The sequence below is a fragment of the Dipodomys spectabilis genome, unplaced genomic scaffold (assembly GCF_019054845.1).
Source record: "Dipodomys spectabilis isolate Male_0828 unplaced genomic scaffold, ASM1905484v1 ptg000173l, whole genome shotgun sequence".
In the NCBI taxonomy this organism is placed as follows: domain Eukaryota; kingdom Metazoa; phylum Chordata; class Mammalia; order Rodentia; family Heteromyidae; genus Dipodomys; species Dipodomys spectabilis.
This window is the reverse complement of record NW_024870850.1, coordinates 11936690-11962408: the sequence shown is the minus strand read 5'-3', so window position 1 is coordinate 11962408 and position 25719 is coordinate 11936690. Positions and strand designations below refer to the sequence as shown.

Genomic DNA, 25719 nt, shown 5'->3' with positions numbered 1-25719 from the left:
AAGACAGGATGTTACATGGCCCAAATTGAGTCACTGTGGACTCCTGGGCTCTACAGATCCCTTGGCCTTGGGTCTGTAGCTGGGATTACAGGTGTGCATCGCGACACCCGGATGGGGTATCCGTGCCTGCCAGGGGTCTGGCTGTCCCCTCTCGAGCTTCTGGTGTCTGTGCTCTTGGTGCAGAATATAAATGAGGGATTTGTGGCCTCCTTGTGTGGAAGGTGACAGAGCGCTGAGTCCTGACCCGCCGTCCCCGGCGAAAGGTTATCTCTTGATGGAAGACCGTGAAAGGTCGGGTTGCGGGGGAGTCATACCCGTCTCCCTTCTGTTGGGAGGTTGATAAGAGAGGTCACGGTCTTCCTTCAGGCAGGGTGGGGGGAGCCATGAGGTATAAATGGGGGACCTGAAAGCTGGGGGATGCTGAGCCACCTTCCCGCCCGAGGCGTCTCTGTGCAACATGGCCAAGTGCTCGCTGCTGCTGCTGCTGCTGCTGCTGCTGGGCTGGGTGCTGCCCGGGGACCTGGCGCGGGGGGCCGAGGCTCGAGCGGCGCCCTATGGGGTGAAACTCTGTGGCCGAGAATTCATCCGAGCTGTCATCTTTACCTGTGGGGGTTCCCGGTGGAGGCGCGGGGACTTCCTGACCCATGACTTGCTGGGTGAGTCTTGGGGGGCGGAGGGGCCTGGCGTACCTGTGGGTCCCTGGAGTCGGGGACAGGGGCTCAGGGAGATGACAGAGAGGTAGCGTGTCTGCCCACTACCTTCATGGCTGCTGAGCTGCCAGATTCCAAAATGGAAAAACTGACTTCTTTGGCTCATGCCTGTAAAATCCTAGCTACTCAAGAGACTGAGATCTAGGGATCAAGGTTCGAAGCCAGCCCGGGCAGGGAAGTCTGTGAGACACATTTTTTATTTGTATTTTTTGGTAGGTCTTGGGGCTTGAACTCTAGGCCTGGGCGCTGTCCCTCAGCTCTTCAGATCAAGACAAGTGCTCTACCACTTGAGCCACAGCACCACTTCTGGTCTTCTGGTGGTTCATTGGAGATCAGAGTCTCAGGAGTCTGCGCTCCTCAGATCTCAGCCTCCTGAGTTGCTGACAGGTGTAAGCCACCAGCGCCTGGCTTGAGATTATGTCCAGCAAAAAGCCAGAAGGGAAGCTGTGACGAGTGGTAAAAAGCTAATGGGTAGCACCTATGCCCTGAGCTCAAGTCCCAGCACTCACACACACACACACACACACACACACACACACACACACACAGATCGGCTTTCCAAGTAGGTAGAATGAAGGCAGGATTTGGACAGCTGGTGTGCGATCTCCCTGGCATCAGACTTCCCCTCACTGAGCCATGCATCCGGCCCTGTGGTGAGCACTGCAGGGTACCCCAATGCACCCGTGAAGTCTCAACAGATAAAGCTGGGGTCCACGGGGTCCAGAGGGCAGGAAATGGAGTTTCCCCAGAGGAGGAGGCCTGGGAAAAGAATACTTACCATGAAGAAGATGATGATGATGGAGAGATGGCAGAGATGGAGGAAGGAAAGATGGGGGGATGGATGGATGGAAGAAAGACTATGGAAGATGGATGGATGGATGGATGGATGGATGGATGGTAGATGGATGGAGGACGGCTGGCTGGATGGAAGGTGGATGGATGATGGATGGGTAAGTGGACATGAAAGATTCTAAAAGCTGCAGCCTTGGCTATGTGTTCCCCCACGGTTCCCTCAGGAGCCACGCCCCTCTTTGGTAAGTAGGTGACCCATGAACAGCAGATCCTGGGGTGGTCCTTGGGAGAAGGGACATGTAAAATAGCACTTGGCAAACCGTAAGAATTCAACAACCGTGATCACTGTGTGTGTGCGTGTGTGTGTGTGTGCGTGTGTGTGTGTGCCATCCTAGGGTTTGAACTCACAGCCTGCGTGCTGTCTCTGTGGTTTTTCTTTTGTTTGCTCATGGTGGGCCTTTACTGCTTGAGCCCCAGCTCCCCTGAGCAGAATTCACTCCTGGAGTTCACAAGATGCGATCCCAAGCCCCGACAGATCCCCTTGTGGACTGGGGATGGTCTCCTGGGGCTGAGCCCAGGGAACCCCTAGCCCTGTGGTTCTTCTTTCCTTGGCAGGAGAGGTGTTCTCAGACACAGATTCGGGAGCAGAGAGCCTGGCGGGCGAGAGGGACGAGGCCGTGGGCTCCAGCGAATGGCTGTCCCTCACCAAGCCCCACCAGGCCTTTGATGAAGGCCGGCTGAGCTGGCAGGGCCCCCCGGGGGCTCCGCGGGGCGGCCGGGATGTCCTGACCGGCCTCTCAAGCAACTGCTGCAAGTGGGGTTGCAGCAAAAGTGACATCAGCAGCCTCTGCTAGGCTGGGGGTGCGGGCACCTGCCCGATGGGCATTACTCCATCCACAAGGGCAGGGTCCAGCAGCTCTGGGCTGGGGGGGGTCATTCTCTCCTGAACCCCTTCCCCCTATCCAGCCATGATCCCTGACCAGCCTGGCCTGACCCTGGGCCCCAAGATCCCAGCCTGACCCACCAGGGCCCCCCCACACCTGCGGGGTACATCTGTGTCCTGACTCATCCCAAATTAGCCACCTCCAGACCTACTGCCTATCTCCCCCCCCATTATGGATTATGGCCACTTTCCCTTGGCCAGCCCAAATGACATCCATTTCCCCTCCACACACACCCCCGCTGGGCACCCGAAGGACAGCATCAGAGTCCCTGTACCCCACTTCCCTGAACCCCAATAATAAAAGTTACTTGCAGAGCGAGTTGTGTGTCATTGGGCCGAGTGAGCAGGGGAAGGGGAAGCAGATCTTGGGGGTCGGGGTGCATGCCCCCATGATGCTCTCTGGCTGCCTCTGCACCCCTCCCCAGCCGGCCGCGCTGTGATGGGGTTTCCCCGCTGGGAAGGGGCGGGGACGCGGGGGGGGGGGCGGCGGCGGCGGCGGCTGCGCTTCCCGTCCCGCCTCCCCTGGGTCGGGGACTCGCGCGCTCCAGGGGCCAGGCCACGCCGTGCGGAGCCGCACGGGGTCCCCGGGGAGCCATGCGGGGGACCCCCGCCGTCCCCTTCTGGCCCTGGCCGAAGCTGGCGCTGCTGCCGGTGGCGGTTTTTGTGCTGTGCCGAGGGACGCGGCCCCAGGGTGAGTGGTGACACTTGGGTGGCACTTGGCGACGCGCGTGCGCGCTGGCGCCCCGGGAGCCGGGAGCGGGGCGCAGGGCGCGGCGCGGGGTGCCGGGCGGGGGTGAACCCTCGAGGCGATAACAGGATGTGGCTGGCAGAAGAGAAGATGACCCATTTTACCCTCCCCCCCTCCGCCAGCCTGGAGCTGGATCCGGGAGCCCAGCACCCCCTTCCTGCTCCTCATTTCTTTCAGGGACCCCCCCCCAGCGTGCGGGCCATCATTAGAAGCCCGGGAAAGTGGAAGTGGGGTGGGGATGCGATTCGGGGGTATGACGCTTGCCTGTCTGGGCCAGGCCTGTGCTTCCAGCCCTCAGCTTAGGAAAGTTGGGGTGCACAGGCGGCGGTGGGGAGGAAGGGTGTGAGCCCCTTGCTTGGGCCCCTCTGCAGGCAGGACGGGGCCCCTGCGGTGTTACACAGTTGGCCCCTCGGGGGACCTGCACTGCTCCTGGGAGCCTCGTGGGGACCTGGGGAGCCCTTCTGTGCTTCACCTCCAGAGCCAGAAATAGTGAGTACTCCTGGGGTGTTTTGGGGAAACTGAGGCACTTGAGTTCCAGTTTGCCCTAGGTCCTGCTTCCCCCCCTCCCACCCTTCCTCAAGTCCAACTCCCCTACTCTAGGTTCCCCTCCTTTCCTCTCTGTCCCCTCTACCCACCCACCCCCGTTTTTTTGACAGTTGTGGGGCTTGAACTCTGTCTCTCAGCTCTTCGGCTCAAAGCGAGCGCTCTACCACTTGAGCCACAGCGCCACTGCCAGTTCACTTGTGGCTTTGTTGGAGATAAGAATCTCACAGATTTTTCCTGCCAGGCTGGCTTTGAACCACGCACGATCCTCACATCTCAGCTTCCTGAGTAGCTGGGATGACAGGCGTGAGTTACAGACACCTATCTGTGTGCCCCTCTTAATCTACGATCTTGGAGGGGTGAACTCTTGCACACCTGGTAGCCTAGCTCACTGGAGGCTGGGACAAGAGGATTGTCAGTTCAAGGTCAGCCTGGAGCTAAGGAGCAAGACCCGGTCTCCAAATAAATACATTGCACAAATAACAGTAGTTAGCTTTAGGGTTCGCTCTGGGGGTTCAATCACTTAAGGATATGACAAGAAGGAAATGTTTAAGAATATGAAGTGAGCTGGGTGCAGTGGCTCCCGCCTGTCATCCCAGCTACTCAGGAGGCTGAGATCTAAGGATCACGGTTCAAAGCCAGCCCAGGTAGGAAAGTCCAGGAGACTCTTATCTCCAATTAACTAGCTGGAAATGGCACCATGGCTCCAAGTGGTCCAGCCCTGAGTGAAAAAAAAAAAAAAACAAAACCAAAAACTGAGGGAGAGTGGCCAGCCTAGGGGGGCTTCGCGCCCCAACAGTGCAGGCCTCAGGTGGGTGCGTGTGGGTGTCACGTGTGTGATGCGCCTTGGCCCAGGCCGGTGTGGGTCCTTCCTTTGCATCCGTCCCCACAGCCATTCTCACAGAGCCTGGAAGGTGGCAGTGCCCGCTGGGCAGCACCGGGTGACCATTCCCCGGGGACACCTCACCACGGCCGACAGACTCCTCGTCTGGGGAACCCAGGCAGACCAACCTCTCTGGCCCCAAGTCTCCGTGAACCTAGAAACACAAAGTAATGTGCCAGGAAGTTTGGGGTGCTGTGGGACGTGGTCCTGGGGGGTCCCCTTCCCCCTCCTCAGTGTGCCCTGGCTCACCCTCCCGCAGTGAGACCCGATGCCCTCCGCCTCCAGCCTGATGTGGAGTTTTCAGAGCACCCACCCCTGGAGGCCTCTCTGCAGTGGGCACCCCCGCGGTGGCCCCCCCACAAGCCTCTCACCTGCCAGTTCCGCTACCGGAGGTGTCAGGAGGCCAACTGGACCCTGGTGAGTGTCAGCAGCAAGACACACACACACACACACACACACACACACGCACACACACACACATGTCTCATCCCAAGCAAGGCTGGGCTCGCAAGCTGATGAGTCTCTTTGCTCACACCTGTAATCCCAGCTCCTCAGATGGCTGAGCTATGCGTGAGGATCTGGTTCAAAGCCAGCTGGGGTAGGAACGTCTCAAAGATTCTTCTTTTTTTTTTTGGTTGGTCATGGGTCTTGAACTCGGGGCCTGGGCGCTGTCCCTCAGTTCTTCAGCTCAAGGCGAGCGCTCTACCACTTGAGCCACAGCGCCACTTCCGACTTTTTCTGCTTATGTGGTGCTGAGGAATCGAACCCAGGGCCTCAGGCATGTGAGGGAAGCGCTCTACCACGGAGCCACCTTCCCAGCCCTCGAAGACTCTTATCTCCCACGGATTAGCAAAAAAAGCAGAACGTAGAGCTGTGGCTCAAGTGGTAGAGCGCCAGCTTTGAGCACAGAGCTCCAGGACAGCGCCCAGGCCCAGAGTTCAAGCCCCAGGACCGACAACAAATAAAACTTAAAAAATAAAGCTTCCCTTGGGCCACCCCTCCCATCTTGTCTCTCAGCTGCAGCCTGAACTAAAGACCATTCCGATGAGCCCTGTTGAGATTCAGGATCTTGAACCTGCCACCAGCTACAATGTGTCAGGCCGCTGCCGAGTGGAGGAAGCGGAAGATCTGTGGGGCGAGTGGAGCCCCGCCCTCTCCTTCCAGACCCCGCCCTCTGGTGAGCCCCGCCCCGCCCTCTGGGGAAGCCCCGCCCATATCTCCACCCCTGGGGACGCCCCGCCCTCGCCCCGCCCCTCCTGGAAAACCTGGCCAATCACGGCTTCTCTCATCTGCTCCTTCCTCTCCCCTGGTTTGCTAGGGCCCAATGATATGTGGGTATCAGGGAACTTCTGCCAGACTTGGGGTGCCCAGGAGGAGCTCCTGCTTCTGTGGAAGGTAAACTGGAAAAACCCCAAGTAACAATGCTAGAAATAAGACAGTTCCAGGCGCAGGTGGCTCACGCCTGCCATCCCAGCCACTCAGGATGCTGAGGTCTGAGGATCGCAGTTCCAAGCCAGTCCAGGCAGGAAAGTCTGTGACACTCTTGTATCCTCCTTGTTTATTTATTTATCAGTTTATCTACTTAATGCTGTGATCCTGTGATCCCATCCAGATCATTGTATATAATCAACAGCAGCCCTACCACTGAGAAACATCTCCTGCTTCCATGTTTATTTACTATGTTAATAAATGTTATGGGAGGAAAAAAAAAATGAAGCCAGGCACTGATGGCTCACGCTTGTAATCCTAGCTACTCTGGTGTCTAAGACCTGAGGATCAAGGTTCAAAGCCACCCCGGGCAAGAAAGTCCGAGAAACCCTTATCTCCAATGAACTACTAGAAAACCAGAAGTGGAGCTGTAGCTCAAAGTGGTAGAGCAAAAGAGCTCAGGGGACAGCATCCATGACCTGAGTCCAAGCCCATGTCAGAGGGGGAGGGGAAGGGAGGGAAGGAGGGAGGCAGGAGGGAGGGAGAGAAGGACAGGTTTGACCCCGGATCCTCAGATCTCAGCCTTCTGAGTAGTCAGGATTACAGGCTGGAGCCACCGATGCCTAGCTTAGTGTTCTAATTCTAGCATTAGGTAGAAAAGGAAAAGGAAATAAGATTTGCTACATAAGGACAAAAGATTCAGTTCCCAGGATGACACAAGAGTCATAAATCTGTATGTACCCAATAACATGGCTTCAGACTCATAAAGCAAAACATCCGCAGCACTTCAGGAGAAAACCCTGAATTCATAAACATGGTGAGGGCTTTTAACACAGACTCTCTCTCTCTCTCTCTCTCTCTCTCTCTCTCTCTCTCTCTCCCCCCTCCTCCTCCTCCTTCTTCTTCTGTCTTGGGGCTTGAATTCTGGGCCTGGGCGCTGTCCCTCAGCTCTTCAGCTCAAGGCTAGTGCTCTACCACTTGAGCCACAGCGCCACTTCGGGCTTTTTCTGTGTATGTGGTGCTGAGGAATTGAACCCAGGGCCTCATGCATGCAAGGCAAGCGCTCTACCACTGAGCCACCTTCCCAGCCCCCCCCCCCCCCTTAGTAATTTCGTATCAAGCAGATGGGAAACAAATTAGGGTCTAGAAAATCGGACCTCACCAAGATGCCCGGTTGAGGTCTGGTTTATGGAGGAGACATTAACCTCTTCCTTCTCTCCGTCATCAGGCCTCTGGCTTGTGTGCCCAGGTGAGCTACACGGCCTGGTTCTGGCTTGCAGAGAAGAGTGTGAGGGAGGAAGGCATCTCCTGTTGTCATTTTCTCATCCCCGCCCGGGCAGAGTGGGCATCGGTGTCCGCTGACAATGCCATTCCCTGGGCACCACTCACCAATCTCTCTTTGCTCTGCTTGGGTAAGTTAGACACCTCAGCCAAGGGCTGGTAGCTCACGCCTGCAGTCTCAGCTACTCAGGGAGGTTGAGATCTGAGGATCACAGTTCAAAGCCAGCCTGGGCAGGAAACATCCGTGAGACTCTGATGTCCAATGAACTATCAGAAAATGAAAAGTGGCACTGTGGCTCAAAGTGGTAGAGCGCTAGCCTTGAGCATACAAAGCTCAGGGACAGCGCCCAGGCTCTGAGTTCAAGTCCTGGCACTGGCACATATATACAAAAATTAAAAAAGATCATGAACTCCCTGTGCCCAGGAGGGCAGAAGGGCACCGCGCCGCAGCAGCCGAGGCTTTTCCCTCCCTCCCTTCTAGCTCCGGAGTCTGCCCCTCGTGGCTTGCAGGTCAGAGGCCTTGCCGGGGGCATGGAGCTGCTGGTGACCTGGGAACCGGGAACCGGGGAGGTGTCTGAGTTTGTGGTGGACTGGAAAAGAGACGGTGACCCTCGGGAGACCCTCAGCTGGATCCGGTGCTCCCCCAGGAACCGCAGTGCTGTGCTGCCAGGTGAGGCCTCGGTACCTCCAGGAGGGCCTCAGTCCACTTTCCATTGCTGTGACAAAACGCCCGAGGCATTGAGTATAAAGAACAGAGGTTTGCTCTGCTCATCCTTTGGAGACGGGAGCCCATGACGCTGGCTCTATGCTGGCAGGGGACCGTGGTGGGACCCCAGGACAGAGGGGCTAATCACAGGGTGCCGCAGGAAGTCAAAGTGGGTTCTAAGTGTGATGTAAAAGCTGGGGCTGGGTGGCTCCCTCCTGTAACCTCAGCTACTCAGGAGGCTGAGGTCTGAGGATGGAAATTTGAAGCCAGCCCTGCCTAGTAGGAAAGTCCATGCAAGTCTTATTTCCAGTGAACCACAAATGGAAAACCCGAAATGGAGCTGTGATGTAGTGCGAGAGCAAAAAGTGATTTTTTTTTTTTTTGGACAGTTGTGGGTCTCGAACTCTGAGCCTACACGCTGTCCCTCAGTTCTTCAGTCCAAGACTAACTAGTGCTCTATCACTTGAACCACAGCACCACTTCTGGTTTTCTGATGGTTCATTGGCGATAAGAGTCTCACAGACTTTGCTGCCTGGGCTGGCTTTGAACCGCAATCCCAGATCTCAGCCCCCTGAGTAGCTAGGATGACAGGCATGAGCCACCGGTGCTTAGCTTGAATATATATATATTTTTTTTGTCGGTCGTGGGGCTTTTTTGTCGTCTGGGCCTGGGCGCTGTCCCTCAGCTCTTCAGCTCAAGGCGAGCGCTCTACCACTTGAGCTACAGCGCCACTTCCGGTTTTCTGGTGGTTTATTGGAGATAGGTGTCTCACGGTCTCTCCTGCCCGGGCTGGCTTTGAACCGTGATCCTCAGATCTCAGCCTCCTGAGTAGCTAGGATTACAGGCGTGAGCCACCAGCGCCCGGCGAATATTTTTTTTTTTTAAACCCAACCAAGTTCAGCACTCAGATTATGGGTTCAAGGCCCAGGATTGGCACACACACACAAAAATAATAAGCCAGGTGCTGGTGGCTCACGCCTGTCATCCTAACTACTCAGGAGGCTGAGATCTGAGGATCATGGTTCAAAGCCAGCCCAGGCAGGAAAGTCCATGAGACTCTTTTTTTTTTGGGGGGGGGGTCCGGTCGTGGGGCCTGAACTCTGGGCCTGGGCGCTGTCCCTCAGCTCTTCAGCTCAAGGCTAGCACTCTACCACTTGAGCCACAGCACCACTTCCAGCTTTTTTCTTTTTGCTTATGTGGTGCTGAGGAATCGAACCCAGGGCCTCAGGCATGCAAGGCAAGCGCTCTACCACTGAGCCACCTTCCCAGCCCATCCATGAGACTCTTATCTCCAATAAACCACCAGAAAACTAGAACTGGGGGCTGGGAAGGTGGCCCAGTGGTAGAGCGCTTGCCTTGCATGCCTGAGGCCCTGGGTTTGATTCCTCAGCACTGCTGGAAGTGGCGCTGTGGCTCAAGTGGTAGAGCACTAGCCTTGAGCTGAAGAGCTGAGGGACAGCGCCCAGGCCCAGAGGTCAAGCCCCATGGCTGAGAAAAAAAATAAGTAAATAAATAAAATAAATAAAAGGAATAAATAAGAGCAAGTATGGGGGGTCCATGAAATCTTAATTTCTTTCTTTTTTCCTCTCTCTCTATTTTAAATTTTTTTTTGTCAATCCTGGAGCTTGAACTCATGGCCTGGGCGCTGTCCCTGAGCTTCTTCTGCTCAAGGCTAGCGCTCTATCACTTCAGCCACAGCGCCACTTCCAGCTCTTTCTGTTTATGTGGTGCTGAGGAATGGAACCCAGGGCTTCGTGCATGCCAGGCGAGCACTCTACCACTGAGCCACCTTCCCAGCCCCTCCCTGACTCATTGCTTAACTGTACTGCTTTTTCCAGGGGTCACCTCCAACCTGGAAATAAATGACTTACACACCCCAAGCTTTGTCTGGGGTGTTCTGCTGGGGACCTGGGCGTGCAGGAAGTGACCAAGTGGGGGGGGCGGGGTTCGTCTCTGAGAGGTTTTGCCTTTCTCCACCAAGCAGGGGAGTTCGAAGGAGGGGTCCCTTACCAGATCAGGGTGACAGCTGTCTCCCCAGTGGGCTTGGCCCCGGCCCCTGCGGTCTGGGGGTTCAGAGAGGAACGAGGTAAGCAGGGTTTGGAGGATGGGCTGGGGGAGGGGAAGGGGCCCTAGAACTCAGGCAGAACCTGACTGACCCAGCTCTTCCCTCCAGCACCTCGAGTGGGCCCGGCACTTTGGCGGCTCCGAGATGACCCCCCGGGGATCCCCGCTGTAGCCTGGGGAGAAGTCCCGAGATCCCTGCTCCGGGGTCACCTCACCCATTACACCTTGTGTGTGCAGAGCCGGACCAGAGCCCCCTTCTGCAGGAACGGTAAGCGCTGCCCAGCCCACCCGCGGACCCCACCCGCGGACCCACCGGCTGACCCTTGCCTCCCTCAGGCCTCAGGAGCCACAGAACGTTCCCCAGAACGCAGTGGCTCTCTTGGCTGTGAGTGGGATGGACTCCCATTGGGCCATTCAAAATGAAGACTGAGCGCAGTGCCAGCGGCCAGGCGGGGCAAAGGCCCTGTGGCAGGACTTCAGCACGTTCCCCTCCTCTCTGCTTGTGTCCTTCAGTGAGCAGCAGCACCCAGACTGTCACTCTTCCTGACCTTCCCTCCGGTCCCTGCGAACTGTGGGTGACCGCATCCACCAGCGGCGGACAGGGCCCACCTGGGCCCAGCCTCCGCCTTCACCTGCCAGGTAGAGAGGCCGGGGAGGGACTGTGGGCTCCCTTGGAGGGCCGCAGGGCGCATCCGTTTGGATGGCTGAGCTGGAGACGGAGGCCAGGGCCTCCAGCTTGCTGAACACGGCTCCCAGCCTGCCTCGCCGGAATTTCCTTCCCATGCTGCGGGTTTTGTGTAGCAGCGAGTCTGGCTCCATCTCTGCCCTTGATCACCTTCATTTCCCCACCCTTGGCCCCGCCCGCGAGCCACGCCCCCACCAGTTCCCCCAGCCACGCCCTCCCCAGATTGCCTCACCCGTAGTCCCGCTCCTTCCCAAGAGTCCCCACCCCCACCGACAAGCCACGCCCCTACGCATGATTCTTCTGCACACAAACCCCGCCCCATTCCAAGATTCATCCTATTTAGCTCCGCCCAGCAGCAGCCACGCCCCCTTCCCCAGCCCAGAGGTGGGTTCCTCTCACTTGGCCACACCCCTCAAAGCCCCTCCCTGACCCAAGATGATCTTACTCTTAGCCCCTCCCATTAGCAGACCACGCCCCTTCGTGAGTTCTCACTGTGGCCACACCCACCCAAAGCCACGCCCCTCGAAGATTGCCTTCGCCTTAGTCACAGCCATTCACAAGCCCCACCCCTTCTCACACTTTTCCCGTCTACTCACAAATCCCGCCCTGTTCCAAGTCATCACCCTAGCCCCGCCCACCCACAAGCCACACCCACTTCCCACGGGTCGCCCCCCTCCCGTCCTGGTGTGCAGCCCTCCCCCCTCCCGCCCCAGCAGATAACACCCTCAAGTGGAAGGTGCTGCCCAGCGTCCTCTCCCTGTGGGCTTTGCTCCTGTTGGGCTGCGGCCTGAGCCTGGCCGCCTCCAGTAGGTGAGGCTGTCTGTCCGTCAGTCTGTCCATCTGTCTGTGCAGGTGTGTGTGTGGGCATCCTGAGCTGATGGGCGGCCTCGGAGCTGTGGGATGGTCTGGGATCTCGGGGTGTCTTCTGGGGCCCTGACTCTCACCTCCCCAGCAGGTGCTTCCACTTGCGACACAAGATATTGCCCCAGTGGGTCTGGGAGAAGGTTCCAGATCCTGCCAACAGCCATTCTAGCCAAGGCCCCATAGAGGTAAGCAAGAAGGTGGGCTGCCAGAGTCTTGTCAGGGAAGGGGGGTAAGGGGGGGTTACGGGGGTCCTGGGGGACCAGGATCCCCGGTTGCAGCAGCCTCTCCCTCCAGGAGGTGTTCCAGCCGCAGCCCCCCCAGGACTTGCCCATCCTGGAGGTGGAAGAGGTGGAGCCCCCACCCATCGGGAAGCCCCTCAAGGCCTCCGCCCCACTTCACTCAGGGTACGAGAAGCATTTCCTGCCTACACCCGAGGAGCTGGGCCTTCTGAGGACCCCCAGGGCCCCGGTGCTGGCCTGAGCCTCCCCCCACCCCCACCCCCCACCAGGGGCCTCCAGGTCCCCTGGGTGTCCGTGAGACAGAATGCCCGCCTCCCTTGCAGCTATGCGCTGGACTAAGGTCTCCACAAAGTGGAGAAGTGATGGCGGGGGGGGGGGGGGGGGGGGGGGGGGGGGGGAGGAGACCTGCACGCTCTTCCTATGTGCCAAGCCCCCACGGTGGAGACCTCAGGGAACCGAGCCAGACCCAGAAATGGAAACAAGCCTGAATCCCTGGGCGGTGACCAGGATCAGCCCCTGGCGACACCCTCCTCCCTGCAGAACAGGAATGAAGCCCTAATAAACTTTTGTATTTTTGTAGCCATTGTAACTAGGTATCTTTTTGTTACAGCAATGGAATGGATACAATTGATACTCTCTGACTCCCAGCACTGTGCCACTTAGACTTTGTGCTTCCACTGGAGCTGGGATTACAGGGGTACACCCTGGCACCCAGCCATTGTCTGAGATGGAGTCTCTTTAACCTTTTTTAGTGGTGGGCTTGGAACTCTGGGCCTGGGCGCTGTCCCTCAGCTCTTCAGCTCAAGGCCAGCGCTCTCCCACTTGAGCCACAGCGCCACTGTCGGTTTTCTGGTGGTTTATTGGAGATAAGAGTCTCACAGACCTTCCTGTCTGGGCTGACTTTGAACCGGGATCCTCAGATCTCAGCCTCCTGAGTAGCTGGGATGACAGGCGTGAGCCTCCGGGTGCCCTGGCTTTAGTTTATGAGACAGAATCTCACCAAGTTTTCCAAGGCTGACTTGGACTTGGGATCTTCCTTCCACCTCTTGAGTAGCTGAGATTGCAGGCGTGTACCACCCCACCCAGCAGCCTCCTGATCACGGTGCACGCTGGCTAGCGGAATTCCGCTCTCCCTCAGTTAACCAGCAGATTGGGCAGTGCTGGGCACAGAGCCAAGCTGCTGGGTGCTTTAACCTTTTTATTTTCAAGTATAAAGACTGGGTTGCAGGAGGGGCCAGGCCGCAGGCGGTGGGCGCGGAGCCGGGAGCGGGTGGCAGCCTGGGTGCCGGGCGGCGAGGTAGCTGAGTGCGCGTGGGGCGGCGTGGCTCACATCACGGCGCAACACTGACACGTCTTTTGCTTGGGGCCGTTGGCCTCCCCGCCCTCGGCGGCCGCCGGCTGCCGGGCAGGGGCGTAGGTGGGCGCGGGGTGGGCGCTGGGCCTCTCCCGCGGGAGCAGAGGCTGGCTCTCGGGGGGCGGCGGCGGTGGGGCCGGGGTCTCTGTCGGGAGGGGGGCGGCCTCCCCTGCGGGGCCTTCGGCCGGGGCCTCGGCCTTCCCAGCTTCCTGCTCCGGGAAGCCCTCGGGCCTGACCCCGGGCCGCAGTCCTGGCTCCTCAGGTGTCTCCTCAGGCTGGACGCCCCCCTCCTCTCCCGGGGGTGCTGCGCTCTCCCCGGGCCCCCCTGAACTCGGCTTCTCCGGGGCCTCTGGGGGCTTCTCCTCCATACCTCCGCTCTCCCCATCCAGGGGCTCACTTTCCCTCCCCTCCCCATCTAGGGGTTCGCTTCCCCTCTCCCCATCCAGGGGTTCACTTCTCCTCTCCCCATCCAGGGGTTCGCTTCCCTGTATCTCCCCATCCAGGGGTTCGCTTCCCTTTATCTCCCCATCCAGGGGTTCGCTTCCCCTCCCATCCCCATCCAGGGGTTCGCTTCCCCTCCTCTCCCCATCCAGGGGTTCACTTTCCCTCCTCTCCCCATCCAGGGGTTCACTTCTCCTCTCCCCATCCAGGGGTTCATTTCCCTTCCTGTCCCCATCCAGGGGTTCGCTTCCCTGTATCTCTCCATCCAGGGGTTCGCTTCCCCTCCCCTCCCCATCCAGGGGTTCACTTTCCCTCCTCTCCCCATCCAGGGGTTCTCTTCCCCCCCTCTCCCCATCCAGGGGTTCTCTTCCCCCCCTCTCCCCATCCAGGGGTTCTCTTCCCCCCCTCTCCCCATCCAGGGGTTCTCTTCCCCTCCCCTCCCCATCCAGGGGTCCGTCGCCTGCCTTCCCTCGGGCCGCCGGGGTCCCCTCTACTTCCTTCTCCCCTCCCGCCTCCCCGCTGCCCTGTTCCTGCTCTCCCTGCGCGTGGGCCTCGGCCTCCGGTCTCGCGGCTGCGTCCGCTCCCGCGGGCCCCTCGCCCCGTTCCCCGTGGGCTCCTTCTTCCCCGCCTCCCCCGGGCCCTGGCTCGGCGGCCGCCCCAGCTTCCCTCTGCCCCGCCGGCCCCGGCGCCGCCTCGCCCCCGGCCCCCTCTCCCGTCCTCTCCACCTGCCCGGCCTCCACGACTCCCTCCGCCGCGGGCGCGGCCGTGGGCCCTTCCGGTCCCTCCGTGACCAGCTCCCAGTCCTCGGCCAGGGTCACCCTCTCCACCCAGATGAAGGACGCGGCCTCTCCCGCGGGGTCCCCGGGCCCAGGCGCCCCCGGGCTGCCCCCAGGCGCGCGCGCCGCCTCCACACCCGGGGCCTCCACACCCGGGGCCTCCACACCCGGGGCCTCCACACCCGGGGCCTCCACGCTGCTGCCTCCCAACCCCTCCCAGACCACCTCCACCCCAGCCCGGTCCGCCCTCACCCAGGCCGGCGCCCCGGGGCTGCCAGCCGCCTGCCGGGCCCCGATGGCCTCCTGGACCGCCGCCTCCACCTCGGCCTCCAGCTCGCGGCCCGTGGGCGCCGGGGCACTGTCCTCCGTGGGCCTCAACGCGGCCCACACCACCTCCACCACGCCGTCCCCTCTTTCGGCTTCCGCCGCGCGGTGCGGCGTAGCCAGGCTGGGCCCACAGTAGGGGCCGTTGGATTCCGAGGACGCCCCTGTCCCCGGGGCGGGGTGAACCCCAGGAGCCTCTTCTCTGGGCTCAGGGGGTGACCCAGGGGACACGGCCGCCGGCCGGGCCGGCAGGGATGCTCTCTTATCCCGATCGGTGTGGCCTGGGCACGAGAGTGGGAGGAGAAGAAAGGAGAGGGGTGGAGGGGCAGTCTTCACACTCCCATTCTGGGGGAGACCCCTCTCCACCCACCTAGGGCTTCCAACACCCACCTGCAGCGCTGGCTTCCATAGCGGGGTGGGAGAGGGGACGGTGGCCCTGCAAAGATGGTGGCGTCCAGGTCAGGCGGCTCCAGCCTCCATGCCAGCGGCCTGCTCACCTCCATGGTCCCCCAGACCCCCGACCCAACTCCACCCTGCGCCTCCGTGTGCCACCCTGCAATCTGAGACTGCACCCCCAAGACGTGCACAGAAGTCACAGGAGGCCAGGGGCCGGCAGCGCTTTGTTGTCCTTTGATCTGTGTCGGAGCCCAGTTTAGCCTCGAACTCTTCCCCTGTGGGCCTCAGACTCTCCATTCTCCTACCTCAGCCTCCTGAGAGCTGGGATGACAGGCCGGCGTGACCATACCTGGTGAGCCAGAGACTCAAACCTTTTGCCATTGCAACTTCTGAGATCCGAGGACCTCTGTTCAAAGCCAGCCAGGGCAGGAAAATCTGTGAGCCTCTGATCTCCAATTAACTACCAGAGAGTCGGAAGTGGAGGTGTGACTCAAGTGGTAGAGCACCAGCCTGAGCAAAAAAGCTTAGGGACAGCGCCCAGGCCCTAAGCTGAAGACTCAGGCATGGGGTGCATGTGTGTGTGTACGCATGCATGCACGCACACACACACACACACAAAGAGACAGCAAGAGGATGGGTTCAGAGAGGGGAGCTGGCCAGGCACCATTGGCTCACACCTGTAATCCTAGGGAGGCTGACATCTAAGGATCGCGGTTCAAAGCCAGCCCAGGCAGGAAAGTCCATGAGACTCCTATCTCCAATAAATCACCAGAAAACCGGAAGTGGCGCTGTGGCTCAAGTGGTAGAGCGCTCGCCTTGAGCTGAAGAGCTGAGGGACAGCGCCCAGGCCCAGAGTTCAAGCCCCACGACCGACAAAAGAAAAAAAAAAAAAAGAGAGAGGAGCTGGAGGCAGCGACGAGGGGCCTAAGCCAAGCGCCAGGGGTCCTCCGTTTTCTGCCTTTTCCGCCTTCGAGGCCCAGCCAGAGACATCCGATCACATTTTTTTACTGCATCCCTGAACGGGGCCATAATAACTACCATAAATCTAAGTTCCTTCAAGAGCTGGAAATATGACTCAAGTGGGAGTGGGCATGTCTTGGCCACAGTGGGCGTGGCTCTGATGTAAGGGGCGTGGCTCAAGAGACAGCAAGTGCAAGGTCCTGAGCTCAAACAGCGGTACTATGAGAGGGAGGGGAGAGAGACAGACAGAGAGACAGACAGACAGACAGACAGAGAGAGAGAAAAAGAGAGAGAGACAGAGAGAGAGAGAAAGAGAGAGAGAGAGAGAGAGAGAGAGAGAGAGAGGAGGGAGGGGGCTGGGAAGGTGGCTCAGTGGTAGAGTGCTTGGTTCCCATTCATGAGGCCCTGGGTTCCATTTTTCAGCACCACAGAAACAGGAAAAGCCGGAAGTGGCGCTGTGGCTCAAGTGGTAGAGCGCTTGTCTTGCATGCCTGAGGCCCTGGGTTCGATTCCTCAGCACCACATAAGCAAAAAGAAAAAAGCTGGAAGTGGCACCGTGGCTCAAGTGGTAGAGCGCTAGCCTTGAGCTGAAGAGCTGAGGGACAGCGCCCAGGCCCAGAGTTCAGGCTCCACAACCAACAAAAGAATGAAAGGAAGGAAGGGAAGGAGAAGGAAAGAGAGAGAAAGGAAATTAATAAAGAAGGAAAAAGAAAGAAAAGAGAAAGAAGAAAAGGACCAAAAGGCGCTGCGTAAAAACTTCTAGTCCAAAACTTCCTTCACAGTCTTGGCATGCCAGGGTATGCTTGTAAGCCCAGCACTGGAGAGGACACAGCAAGTGGAGGTCGAGTTTGAGGCCAATGTGGGCTGCACAGTGAGAGTCTATATCAACAAAACGAAATAAAGCTTTGGTCGCCCGTGGCTCCGGCTTGTCATCCTAGCTACTGAGGAGGCTGAAAGCTGAGGATCACAGGTCAAAACCAGCCTGGAGCAAGAAAGCCCGGGGAGACCCATCTCCAGTTAATCATGCACACACACACACACATACACCGCCCCAAAAAGAAGCCAGATACGGAGTTGGGGCTCCACTGTGGTAGACACCGGCCGTAGGCAAACGAAGCTCAGGGGCATCGCCCCGGCCCTGAGTTCAAGCTTCGGTTCAGACACACACAAATACAAAACTAAATCAATCCAGGCCCCTTCCTCCTGCCTGTGACCCCGTTCGCCCCGCACTTCGGGCCCGGAGACCCCGCGCGCCCCTCACCTGTCTGCGCCACGTGGGCCTGGCGGCGGGCCGGTGCTGGGCCCCGGTGGACGCGCTCTGCAGCAGCTGCAGCTGGGACTGGAGCCTGGGAAGGAAGAAAGGATTGGGGGGAAGGGCCTGCAGGGAGACCCCCCCAGCTTCCCGAGTGCAGGGCAGAGGCGAGGCTGGGCAGTGGGGTCCCACCCCCCCCAAACACACACCAACTCACGTGAACAAGCTGTCTTCCAGGCTGCGGATGCGAGTCTGAGCCTGGGCCTCGGGGGACGGGGAGTCCTCGGAAGTGGGGTCCCCCCGCGCCTCTGCCGCGCCGTCCATGAGCCACCGCTCGCGGAGGGACTTCCTCTGGGGCGGGAAGGGAGCCCCGGGGGGCGCGGGGTCCACAGGCCGCCCGCCCGCGGGAGGGGCGGGGTCCGCACCCACGTGGCCCCCAACGGGACCCCGTCCCCAGGGCGGGGCGCGCCTCCTCCACCTCCAGCCCGGAGGAGCCCACACCCCCTCTTGCACACCGCTTTCCAAAATGGCACGCCCGAAGGGAACCGGGCCCTCCCCCCGAACCCCAACCTCCCAGACCTCCCGCCCCGCCCCTCCCTGACCGGGGAGGGAGGACGCCCCGCAGGGGGCACGGCTGCCGACCCCCGGCCCGGCCCGGCCCGCGGTCCCCACCTTGAGCCGCTGCGCGCGGAGCCGCTCCTCCTCCAGCTCCCGGCGCGCCGCGCGGATGTCCTCCTGCAGCCGCCGCTTCTCCTGCGCACACGGCCGCGCTGCCCGGGCTGCGGGGGACCCCTGGGGTCCCCGCCGCCCGCCGCCCGCTCCACGGGGCTCCCCGGGGCTCCCGGGCGTCCAGCCCGGCGGGGAGGGGCGGGCGCTGACTCAGCACCCGGAGGGCGGGGCGCAGGGGGCGGGGCCGGCCACGCCCGGGACGCTGCGACGCCCCCGCGCCCAATGGGGGTCCGGAGCTGTCGGCGGGGCGGGGCCAGGGGCGGGGCCCTTAGGTGGGGCGGGGCCTGTTTTGGTAGGCGTTGCTGGTGGTGGGATGGGCCTATCGAGACGTGGTCTATTGATTTGAGGGCGGGGCTTGCAGATGGGGCGGGGCGTAGGGAGGGCCTGAGCCAAGCCAGAACTCAGGAGGGATCCAAGATTTCGGGTCCAGAGAGAGACGGGTCTAGATGCCAGGTGTCAAAGAGAGGGCTGATAAGAAGGCCCCCAAACGGGTGTGCAGATAGGAAGGTCCAGAGAGACTGGGGCGCAGAAGTGGAGACCGGAGAGATGGGGGCATAAAGTGGGGTTTAGGGAAATAGTGTGCAGCAATGGATCCAGAATGATGGGGTGCCAAGGTAGAGGGGAGGAAAGTGAGGTGCAGAATTGGAGATCAGAGTGGGGGTTCAAAAGCAGGGGGGGACACAAGTTCAGGTCAGAGAGATGGGGGTACAAATGTGGGACATGAAGATAAGGACCAAGACTAGTATTCGCATGCGAAGTGCGGAGATGGAGTTCCCCGATGGTTGAGTGGGGTGGGGAGATGACAGAGTTGGGGTGTATAGAGATGACAGGAGCAGAGGGCTCGGGGGTCTCCAGGATGGGAGGGGTCCAGGGAGACAGGAGAGGTGGGACTGAGAAGTGGGGTGTGTGGGAGGCGTGGATTGGGGGCCAGCCTTTGCCAATGCGGTGCTGAGGACGTTGGAGGGACAGTGTGTGTATAAGGGGAGGGGCGTGCAGTGAGCAGACAGAGGAGCTGGGGATGGGGTACTATGGACTTCGGTGGGGCCAGAACTCTCAACACTGCTCCCCCTCTTTCCAGGAATGCCTTCAGACATGGGAGACATCAAAGAAGGAACTTGGGGGGGAAATGAGAGCAAAGGGATCAGGCATCACTTACAGCGATGACTTCCAGCCGCTGCCTGTAGAGAGAGCTCTCAGCCATGGGCCTGTGGGAAGAGGGGGGAGGGCAGTTGCTGGGGGGCTCCCCAGGGACCCCAGCCCTCCCCTGCCTGACCGCTCGAAAGCCCCACTTTTGGCAGAGAATGCTGCATGAACACCCAGGGCTGTGCCTCAGTTTCCCCTTTGCACTGGGAGAGGTAGTCTGAGCAGTGGGTTTTAGGAGGAGGAAACGGAGACCATGACTCATTTAACTAAATCCTTTCGTGGGCTTGGAGCTGGCGGCTCTCGCCTGTCTTCCCAGCTACGCAGGAGGCTGAAGATCAAGCCTCAAAGCCAGGCAGGGCAGGAGAGTTTGTGAAACTCTTACCTGAAATGGACCACCAAAAAGCTGGGAATGGAGGTGTGACTCAAGTGGTGGAGCGCCAACCTTGAGCAGAAAAGCTCAGGGACGGCTTCCAGGCCTTGAGCAGAAAAGCTCAGGGACGGCTTCCAGGCCTTGAGCAGAAAAGCTCAGGGACGGCTTCCAGGCCTTGAGCAGAAAAGCTCAGGGACAGCTTCCAGGCCTTGAGTTCAAGCCCCAAGACCCAACACACACACACACACACATAGGGAAATTTTATTTTTTTTCTGTTGATCGTGGGACTTGAACTCAGAGTCTGGCGCTGTTCCTAAGGTTTTACACAATGCTTTGAGCCACAGCTCTAGTTCTGGGTTTTTGAGTGGTTAATTGGAGATAAGAGTCTCATAGGAACTTTTCTGCCCAGGCTGTGAACCTTGATCCTCAGATCTCAGCCTCCTAAGTAGCTAGGATGACAGGCGTGAGCCACCAGCGCTGGGCATACACACAAACATCCTGCCAGGTTCCCAGCATGGCTGAAGGCATCTGGCCAGCTCCTCATCCTATCTGAACCTCAGCTCCTTTCCAGAATCCCTGAAGTGATTGTGGATGGGGGGGAGGGAATCTGAGCTGAGAAATGTCCACCTCACGGTTGTCATAGTAACCTCAGTCACCACGCCTCCTTCTTGGAGTCAAGGGTCACTGGGTCATCTGGCCCAGAGCTGGACTCTGAGCTTCAACTAGGGGGACTAGTGGTTTAAGGTTTAACCTGAGATCCTCCCCCATTCTTGTCCTCCCTGAACCCCTCCAGCCTCCCTGTTCCTCTTCCCCACCCCCCTCAAAAAAAAAGTCAGAGTCCAATCAACCTGAATGGAGAATGACATTCTCCGGCTCTCTCTGCCTGTCTTTGGGGACTCCATGGGCCTGGGGACTCCCCGACTTTCTCTGTCCACAACTGGAAGGTGGAAGATCACCCCTATTTATATAAAGAGCCCCAGGTGCTGGCTCGGCTCTTACCCTCCCTCTCCTCTCTCCCCCCCCATGCCCTGCCGAGCTGGCTGTGGTCCCAAGCCGGGCACCACGAGGCACCATCCTGCTGCCCATCTCTCCTGACCTTGGGGTCAAGCAGTTTTGTCCCCATTCTACAGGTGGAGGAAAGTGAGGCTCCAACAGGCTCCTGGAGTCAGGAAGAGACCTTGAGGAGCTCAAGCCACAGCCCTGGGTGATGGGGAGGTGGAGGACTAAGATACCTCGATTGGCCGGGCGCCGGTGGCTCGCGCCTGTCATTCCAGCTACTCAGGAGGCTGAGATCTTGAGGATCGAGGTTCAAAGCCAGCCTGGGCAGGAAAGTCTGAGCGACTTTTTTTTTTTTGTCGGTCATGGGGCTTGAACTCTGGGCCTGGGCGCTGTCCCTCAGCTCTTCAGCTCAAGGCGAGCGCTCTATCACTTAAGTCACAGCGCCACTTCTGGTTTTTTGGAGATAAGAGTCTCATGGACTTTGCTGCCCAGGCTGGCTTTGAATTGTGATCCTCAGATCTCAGCCTCCTGAGTAGCCAGGATGACAGGTGTGAGCCACCGGTGCCCGGCTGAGCAACTCTTATCTCTACTTAACCAGCAGAAAACCAGACCTGGTGTGTAGCTCAAGTTGTAGAGCGCCACCCTTGAAGGGAAAGAGCTCAGAGACAGTCCCCAGGCCCTGAGTTCCAAACCAGGAGTAGCACAGAGAAAGAAGATAAACGAGACAGCAGCATCGCCATGTCATGTGGCCACAGACGGCCGGGTGAGGAGAGGAGGCTGACTTCAGGTGGGACTGGGGGCTGAAGCTACAATCCATAAGGTGTCCCTAGAAGGTCTAGATCTCTCTGGGGGGGTAGCTGAAGTCCCCCCCCCCCGCACCTTCTGGGTCCCCAAGATGTAATCTCTTTGCCTCTTCCTTGATGGAAGGAGGTGTGGGGGGGATCGGGTTCCTGTTACTAAGCAACCAGGTTCATGGTTGGTGAATAATGCATCGGGAGACCCAGAAGGATGAGAACAGAGGTGAGACCCCAGTTTGCAGGAGCCCCACTTCTAGAACTTTCTACCACCCTTTAACGATCTTTTCGTCCCTTCACTTCTTCATGAGTTTTGAAAGAGGCTGGGGAAGGGAAGGTAGGGCCTGGGGGTGCTGGGGAAGCACCCCCCCACTAACCCCCTGCAGCTTACCTTAAGAAATATCTCAGGCCCCTGTGCTACGAAAAGACCTCGCAGCACCCCTTTGACTCAGTTTACCTCTAGCCAGGCAACCACCCACCTATAGCAACAGGAGCCGAATGAGCATTTCCTGGAGCTGATCAACCTCCACAGCCGAGGAGGGGCATCCCAGGGGCGCAGCCTGAGCCCCCCGACACTCCCAGGCTGGCCTTTGGACTCTCAGCAGCCAGCAGGAAATGGCAAGGGTCAGAGGGGGCAGGAGCCCTCCTCATTCTCCCCCACTTCTCTCCAGGGGGAAAAGACACCCTGAGGGACCCACAGGGCACCCCACACTCTTCCATTTCCTCTGGCGCCCGTAGGAGGGGCAATCTGGGGTTCTTGGGTCACCAAGAGAGGCTTGTCCCCCCGTTCCCCCTCGGCCCTTCCCCAGCCCTGCCCGCAGCTGCCTCACCCCTGCACTTACATGGGTGTGGCCGGAGCCCATGCTTGGCTCTGCAGCGCCATCGCAGCCCCCAAGCCCACTTTGGGGTGTCTTGAATTCAGGACCCACTCTGGGCCTGTCCGCACGGGAGGCTGCAGCGGGGCTGGGTGGGAGGGGGGCGAGGGGCGGCACCCGCAAAGCTGGTCCAGCTGGTTTGGGCCAGGGAGGCCCAGCGGGGGGGGCTGGGGGGCTGGGGCCGCGCCAGGCCCTATCAGCTGTCGCCATGAATGATTTACCAGCCGCGGCCTCCTCGCCGCGCTGGCTGCCTCGCTCGGGACACTGGCTGTTCCTGGAGGTCAGGCTTGGGGGGCAGGAAAGGATGTCCCAGATGGGGGGGTCCACATGCTTGTTACCAGGGTGGCTGGGCAGGGTGGGAGCGAAGGAGAGCCCCAAGTGGATCTAGCCATCTTTCCACACCTCGATTTCCCTTTCTAGGAAAGGAGAGAGTCTTGAACTCCAGCAATACAGGAGGTGAGAATGGGTGGTGTGAACCAAAATAATAATAAGTAAATGAATGAAAACCAATCTTTCCTCCATCTCCACAACCAAGCCGGGCCTGTGGTGTACTCCTGTAATGTAAAGCCTTGGGAGGCAGAGGTAGAAGGATCAGGGTCTCAGTGGAACCAGGCCAAAAGTGTACATGCTATATGAAAAGGAGGTTGAGATCTGAGGATCATGGTTCAAAGCCAGGCCGGGCAGGAAAGTCCCTGAGACTCTTTTTTTTTTTTTTTTTTGGTCTGGTCATGGGGCCTGAACTCTGGGCCTGGGCGCTGTCCCTCAGCTCTTCAGCTCAAGGCTAGCATTCTACCACTTGAGCCACAGTGCCACTTCCAGCTTTTTTTTTTTTCTTCTGCTTATGTGGTGCTGAGGAATCGAACCCAAGGCCTCAGGCATGCAAGGCAAGCGCTCTACCACTGAGCCACCTTCCCAGCCCGTCCCTGAGACTCTTATCTCCAATAAGCTACTCAGAAAAAGCTGGAAGTGGGGCTCTGGCTCAAGTGGTAGAGCTCTCGCCTTGAGCTGAAGAGCTGAGGGACAGCGCCCAGGCCCAGAGTTCAAGCTCCAAGACCAACAACGACAACAAAAAAAGCATATGGCCCTGAGGAGGCTGTGCTGGGAGGGCTAATGGAAGTAGCCAATGAGAGCAGTGAAGGGAGAAACAGGGAGCTTGCTAGTCATGGGAGGGGCTAGTGGATGTAGCCAATGGGAATGGAGGGAGAGGCATGGCTACTATGGTGGAAGGGGCTATTGAACATTATCAATGGGAGTGGAGGGAGGGGTACTGCATGTAGCCAATAGATATGGAGGAAAAGGCATGGATTAAGTTTTTTTAGTTTGTTTTTTCTTTTGTTTTTGTCAGTCCTGGGGCTTGGACTCGGCCTGGGCGCTGTCCCTCAGCTCTTCAGCTCAAGCCAAGCGCTCTACCACGAGCCACAGCGCCACTTCCATTTTCTGGTGGTTCATGGGAGATCAGAGTCTCTCCAACTTTCCTTCCCCAGGCTGGCTTTGAACCCTGATCCTCACATCTCAGCCTCCTGATGACAGGCGGGAGCCACCGTCGCCTGGCTTTAGTATTTATTTTAAACAGTTGTACAAGAAGGTTCAAATTGGGCTGGGAAGGTGGCTCAGTGGTAGAGGGCTTGTCTTGCATGCCTGAGGCCCTGGGTTCGATTCTTCAGCACCACATAAGCAAAAAGAAGAAAGCTGGAAGTGGCACTGTGGCTCAAGTGGTAGAGTGCTAGCCTTGAGCTGAAGAGCTGAGGGACAGTGCCCAGGCCCAGAGTTCAGACCCCACGACCGGACCCAAAAAAAAAAAAGAAGGTTCAAATCCACAAGTCCCATTCTGAGCACACTGCATCTTGATTGAACTCACCATTTCCATCCTCCCGTCTTTCCCAATCTCATCCAAACCCTCGAATTACCTCGTTCATTTTCCTTTCTTTTTGTGCCAGTGTCAGGGCTTGAACTCAGGGCCTCGGTGCTGTCTCTAAGCTTTGGTACTCCAGGCCTGGTCCTCTACCGCTTGAGCCACAGCTTCATTTTGCCAGACAGCTCACTGGCTGTCTGTGGACTCCTCTTCACTCTACCGCCCCTTAGCCGATGCACATGACTCCGTACATGATCTCACATACGCTTTTTTTTAGATTTATTATTATTATTATTATTTTGTCAGTTGTGGGGCCTGAACTCTGGGCCTGGGCGCTGTTCCTGAGCTTCTTTTGCTCAAGGTTAGCAGGCTACCACTTGAGCCACAGCACCACTTCTGGCTTTTTCTGCTTCTGTGGTGCTGAGGAATCGAACTCAGGGCCTCATGCACGCAAGGCAAGCGCTCTACCACTGAGCCATCTTCCCAGATCCTCACCTATGCTTATGACTTAGGTCTAACTTCCACACAGGAGATAAAACACACGCGCCCTTTTTTCTCTCTGAGCCTGACTTATCTCACGTCTAAGTCCATCCATTTTCCTGTAAATGACAATATTGTCCTTTCTGATAGTCACAGATCGATGAGCTATAGCTTGACATAGAAGCATATATTGACTTGTAAATATGTACTTATATATCTAGCTATAAATTATCTAGCAACCAATCTACACACACACACCGCCGCCGCCACCACCATCACCACCACCCCTGTGCGGCTTCTAAGTAAGAGAAGAGGGAGAGTCTGAAAGATACCAGAGAAGAGGAGAAAGACCCTGACTGAGTCTGATTAGTGAAGGTCTTCAGGAAAAGTTCAGAGGGTGGGGCCAGGATCTAGGGTGGCTGCAGGAGAGATGGGGAAGGCTGTACAGAGAGCCCCCTTCTCTTCCCTCCCTCCCTCCCTCCCTCCCTTCCCCTCCTTTTTCTCTCCCTTCCTCCCCCCGCCCCGGTGAAAGTTGGTGATATGGCTGTGTCATACATCCATCCCTTGTTTGCACTGATGATATTTTCGAGGTTGGGTTTCATTTCCTGCCTAGACAGGCGGCTGGGTCTGAATGCTCTTATTTGAGTTTTCCCCCTGGTAGCTAGGATGGCCGGTGTGCATCACCACGCCCGGCTACTTTCTGTTGGAGACTGCCTACTTTTCTCTTGGGGGCTGGCCTGGAACTGTGATCCCTTCGGAATCTCAGCCTCCCAGGAACTAGGTGTAACCCCCCCTGCACCGGCTAGCGACCTTTATTTATTATTTATTTATTTATATTTATTAGGGGGGGCAGGCACTGGAACTTGAACTCAGGGCCTGGGCGCTGACTCTGAGCATTTTTGCTCAAGGCTGGCGCTTTACCACTTGAGCCACTGCTCCACTTCTGGCTTTTGGGTGGTTAATCACAGATAAGAATCACAGCTTTCCTGCCCAGGCTGGCTTCCAACCAAGATCCTCAGACCTGAGCCTCCTGAGAAGCCGGGACTACAGGAGACACCGGCGCCCGCCCGGCCCTGCTGCCGTCGGGG

The 25719-nt window shown here is 58.5% G+C and overlaps 3 protein-coding genes across 7 annotated transcripts; 2 read left to right on the top strand and 1 right to left on the bottom strand.

The window, feature by feature from the left end:
* Positions 1-457: 457 nt before the first annotated feature.
* Rln3 (relaxin 3) lies at positions 458-2356 on the top strand. Its single transcript, XM_042694021.1, has 2 exons — positions 458-656; positions 2118-2356. Exons 1-2 carry the CDS (start codon positions 458-460, stop codon positions 2354-2356), a joined length of 438 nt encoding a protein of 145 aa, XP_042549955.1.
* A 619-nt stretch (positions 2357-2975) lies between these two features.
* Il27ra (interleukin 27 receptor subunit alpha) lies at positions 2976-12251 on the top strand. 5 transcript variants are annotated; one of them, XM_042694019.1, is made up of 14 exons: positions 2976-3136; positions 3565-3682; positions 4629-4786; positions 4879-5036; positions 5637-5796; positions 5938-6014; positions 7276-7459; positions 7810-7998; positions 10019-10120; positions 10208-10366; positions 10612-10737; positions 11500-11593; positions 11739-11832; positions 11942-12251. In XM_042694019.1, exons 1-14 carry the CDS (start codon positions 3040-3042, stop codon positions 12125-12127), a joined length of 1902 nt encoding a protein of 633 aa, XP_042549953.1. In that variant the 5' UTR covers positions 2976-3039; the 3' UTR covers positions 12128-12251. The 5 variants fall into 5 exon arrangements, with proteins under 5 accessions (XP_042549953.1, XP_042549952.1, XP_042549951.1 ...); XM_042694018.1 differs by having other exon boundaries at positions 11736-11832; XM_042694017.1 differs by having other exon boundaries at positions 10016-10120.
* An 820-nt stretch (positions 12252-13071) lies between these two features.
* On the bottom strand, positions 13072-22469 carry Palm3 (paralemmin 3). Its single transcript, XM_042693653.1, has 8 exons — positions 22267-22469; positions 19275-19323; positions 18062-18142; positions 17607-17740; positions 17399-17483; positions 15172-15217; positions 14146-15062; positions 13072-14028 (listed from the first exon to the last, which is right to left on the bottom strand). The coding sequence occupies exons 1-8, from the start codon at positions 22305-22307 to the stop codon at positions 13213-13215; spliced, it is 2169 nt and encodes a 722-aa protein (XP_042549587.1). The 5' UTR covers positions 22308-22469; the 3' UTR covers positions 13072-13212.
* Between the last annotated feature and the right edge of the window lie 3250 nt (positions 22470-25719).

What these genes read in the sequence shown, in the direction of transcription:
- Il27ra (XM_042694016.1), top strand. Translation starts at nt 3,040, where the DNA reads ATGCGGGGGACCCCCGCCGTCCCCTTCTGGCCCTGGCCGAAGCTGGCG. An exon ending in CACCTCCAGAGCCAGAAATA is followed by an intron (nt 3,683 to 4,628) that starts GTGAGTACTCCT and finishes CCGTCCCCACAG; the next exon opens with CCATTCTCACAGAGCCTGGA. An exon ending in AGGAGGCCAACTGGACCCTG is followed by an intron (nt 5,037 to 5,636) that starts GTGAGTGTCAGC and finishes CTTGTCTCTCAG; the next exon opens with CTGCAGCCTGAACTAAAGAC.
- Palm3 (XM_042693653.1), bottom strand. Translation starts at nt 22,307, where the DNA reads ATGGCGCTGCAGAGCCAAGCATGGGCTCCGGCCACACCCAT. An exon ending in GGCCCACGTGGCGCAGACAG is followed by an intron (nt 15,218 to 17,398) that starts GTGAGGGGCGCG and finishes CCATCTTTGCAG; the next exon opens with GGCCACCGTCCCCTCTCCCA. An exon ending in TATGGAAGCCAGCGCTGCAG is followed by an intron (nt 15,063 to 15,171) that starts GTGGGTGTTGGA and finishes TCTCGTGCCCAG; the next exon opens with GCCACACCGATCGGGATAAG.
- Rln3 (XM_042694021.1), top strand. Translation starts at nt 458, where the DNA reads ATGGCCAAGTGCTCGCTGCTGCTGCTGCTGCTGCTGCTGCTGGGCTGG. An exon ending in CCTGACCCATGACTTGCTGG is followed by an intron (nt 657 to 2,117) that starts GTGAGTCTTGGG and finishes TTTCCTTGGCAG; the next exon opens with GAGAGGTGTTCTCAGACACA.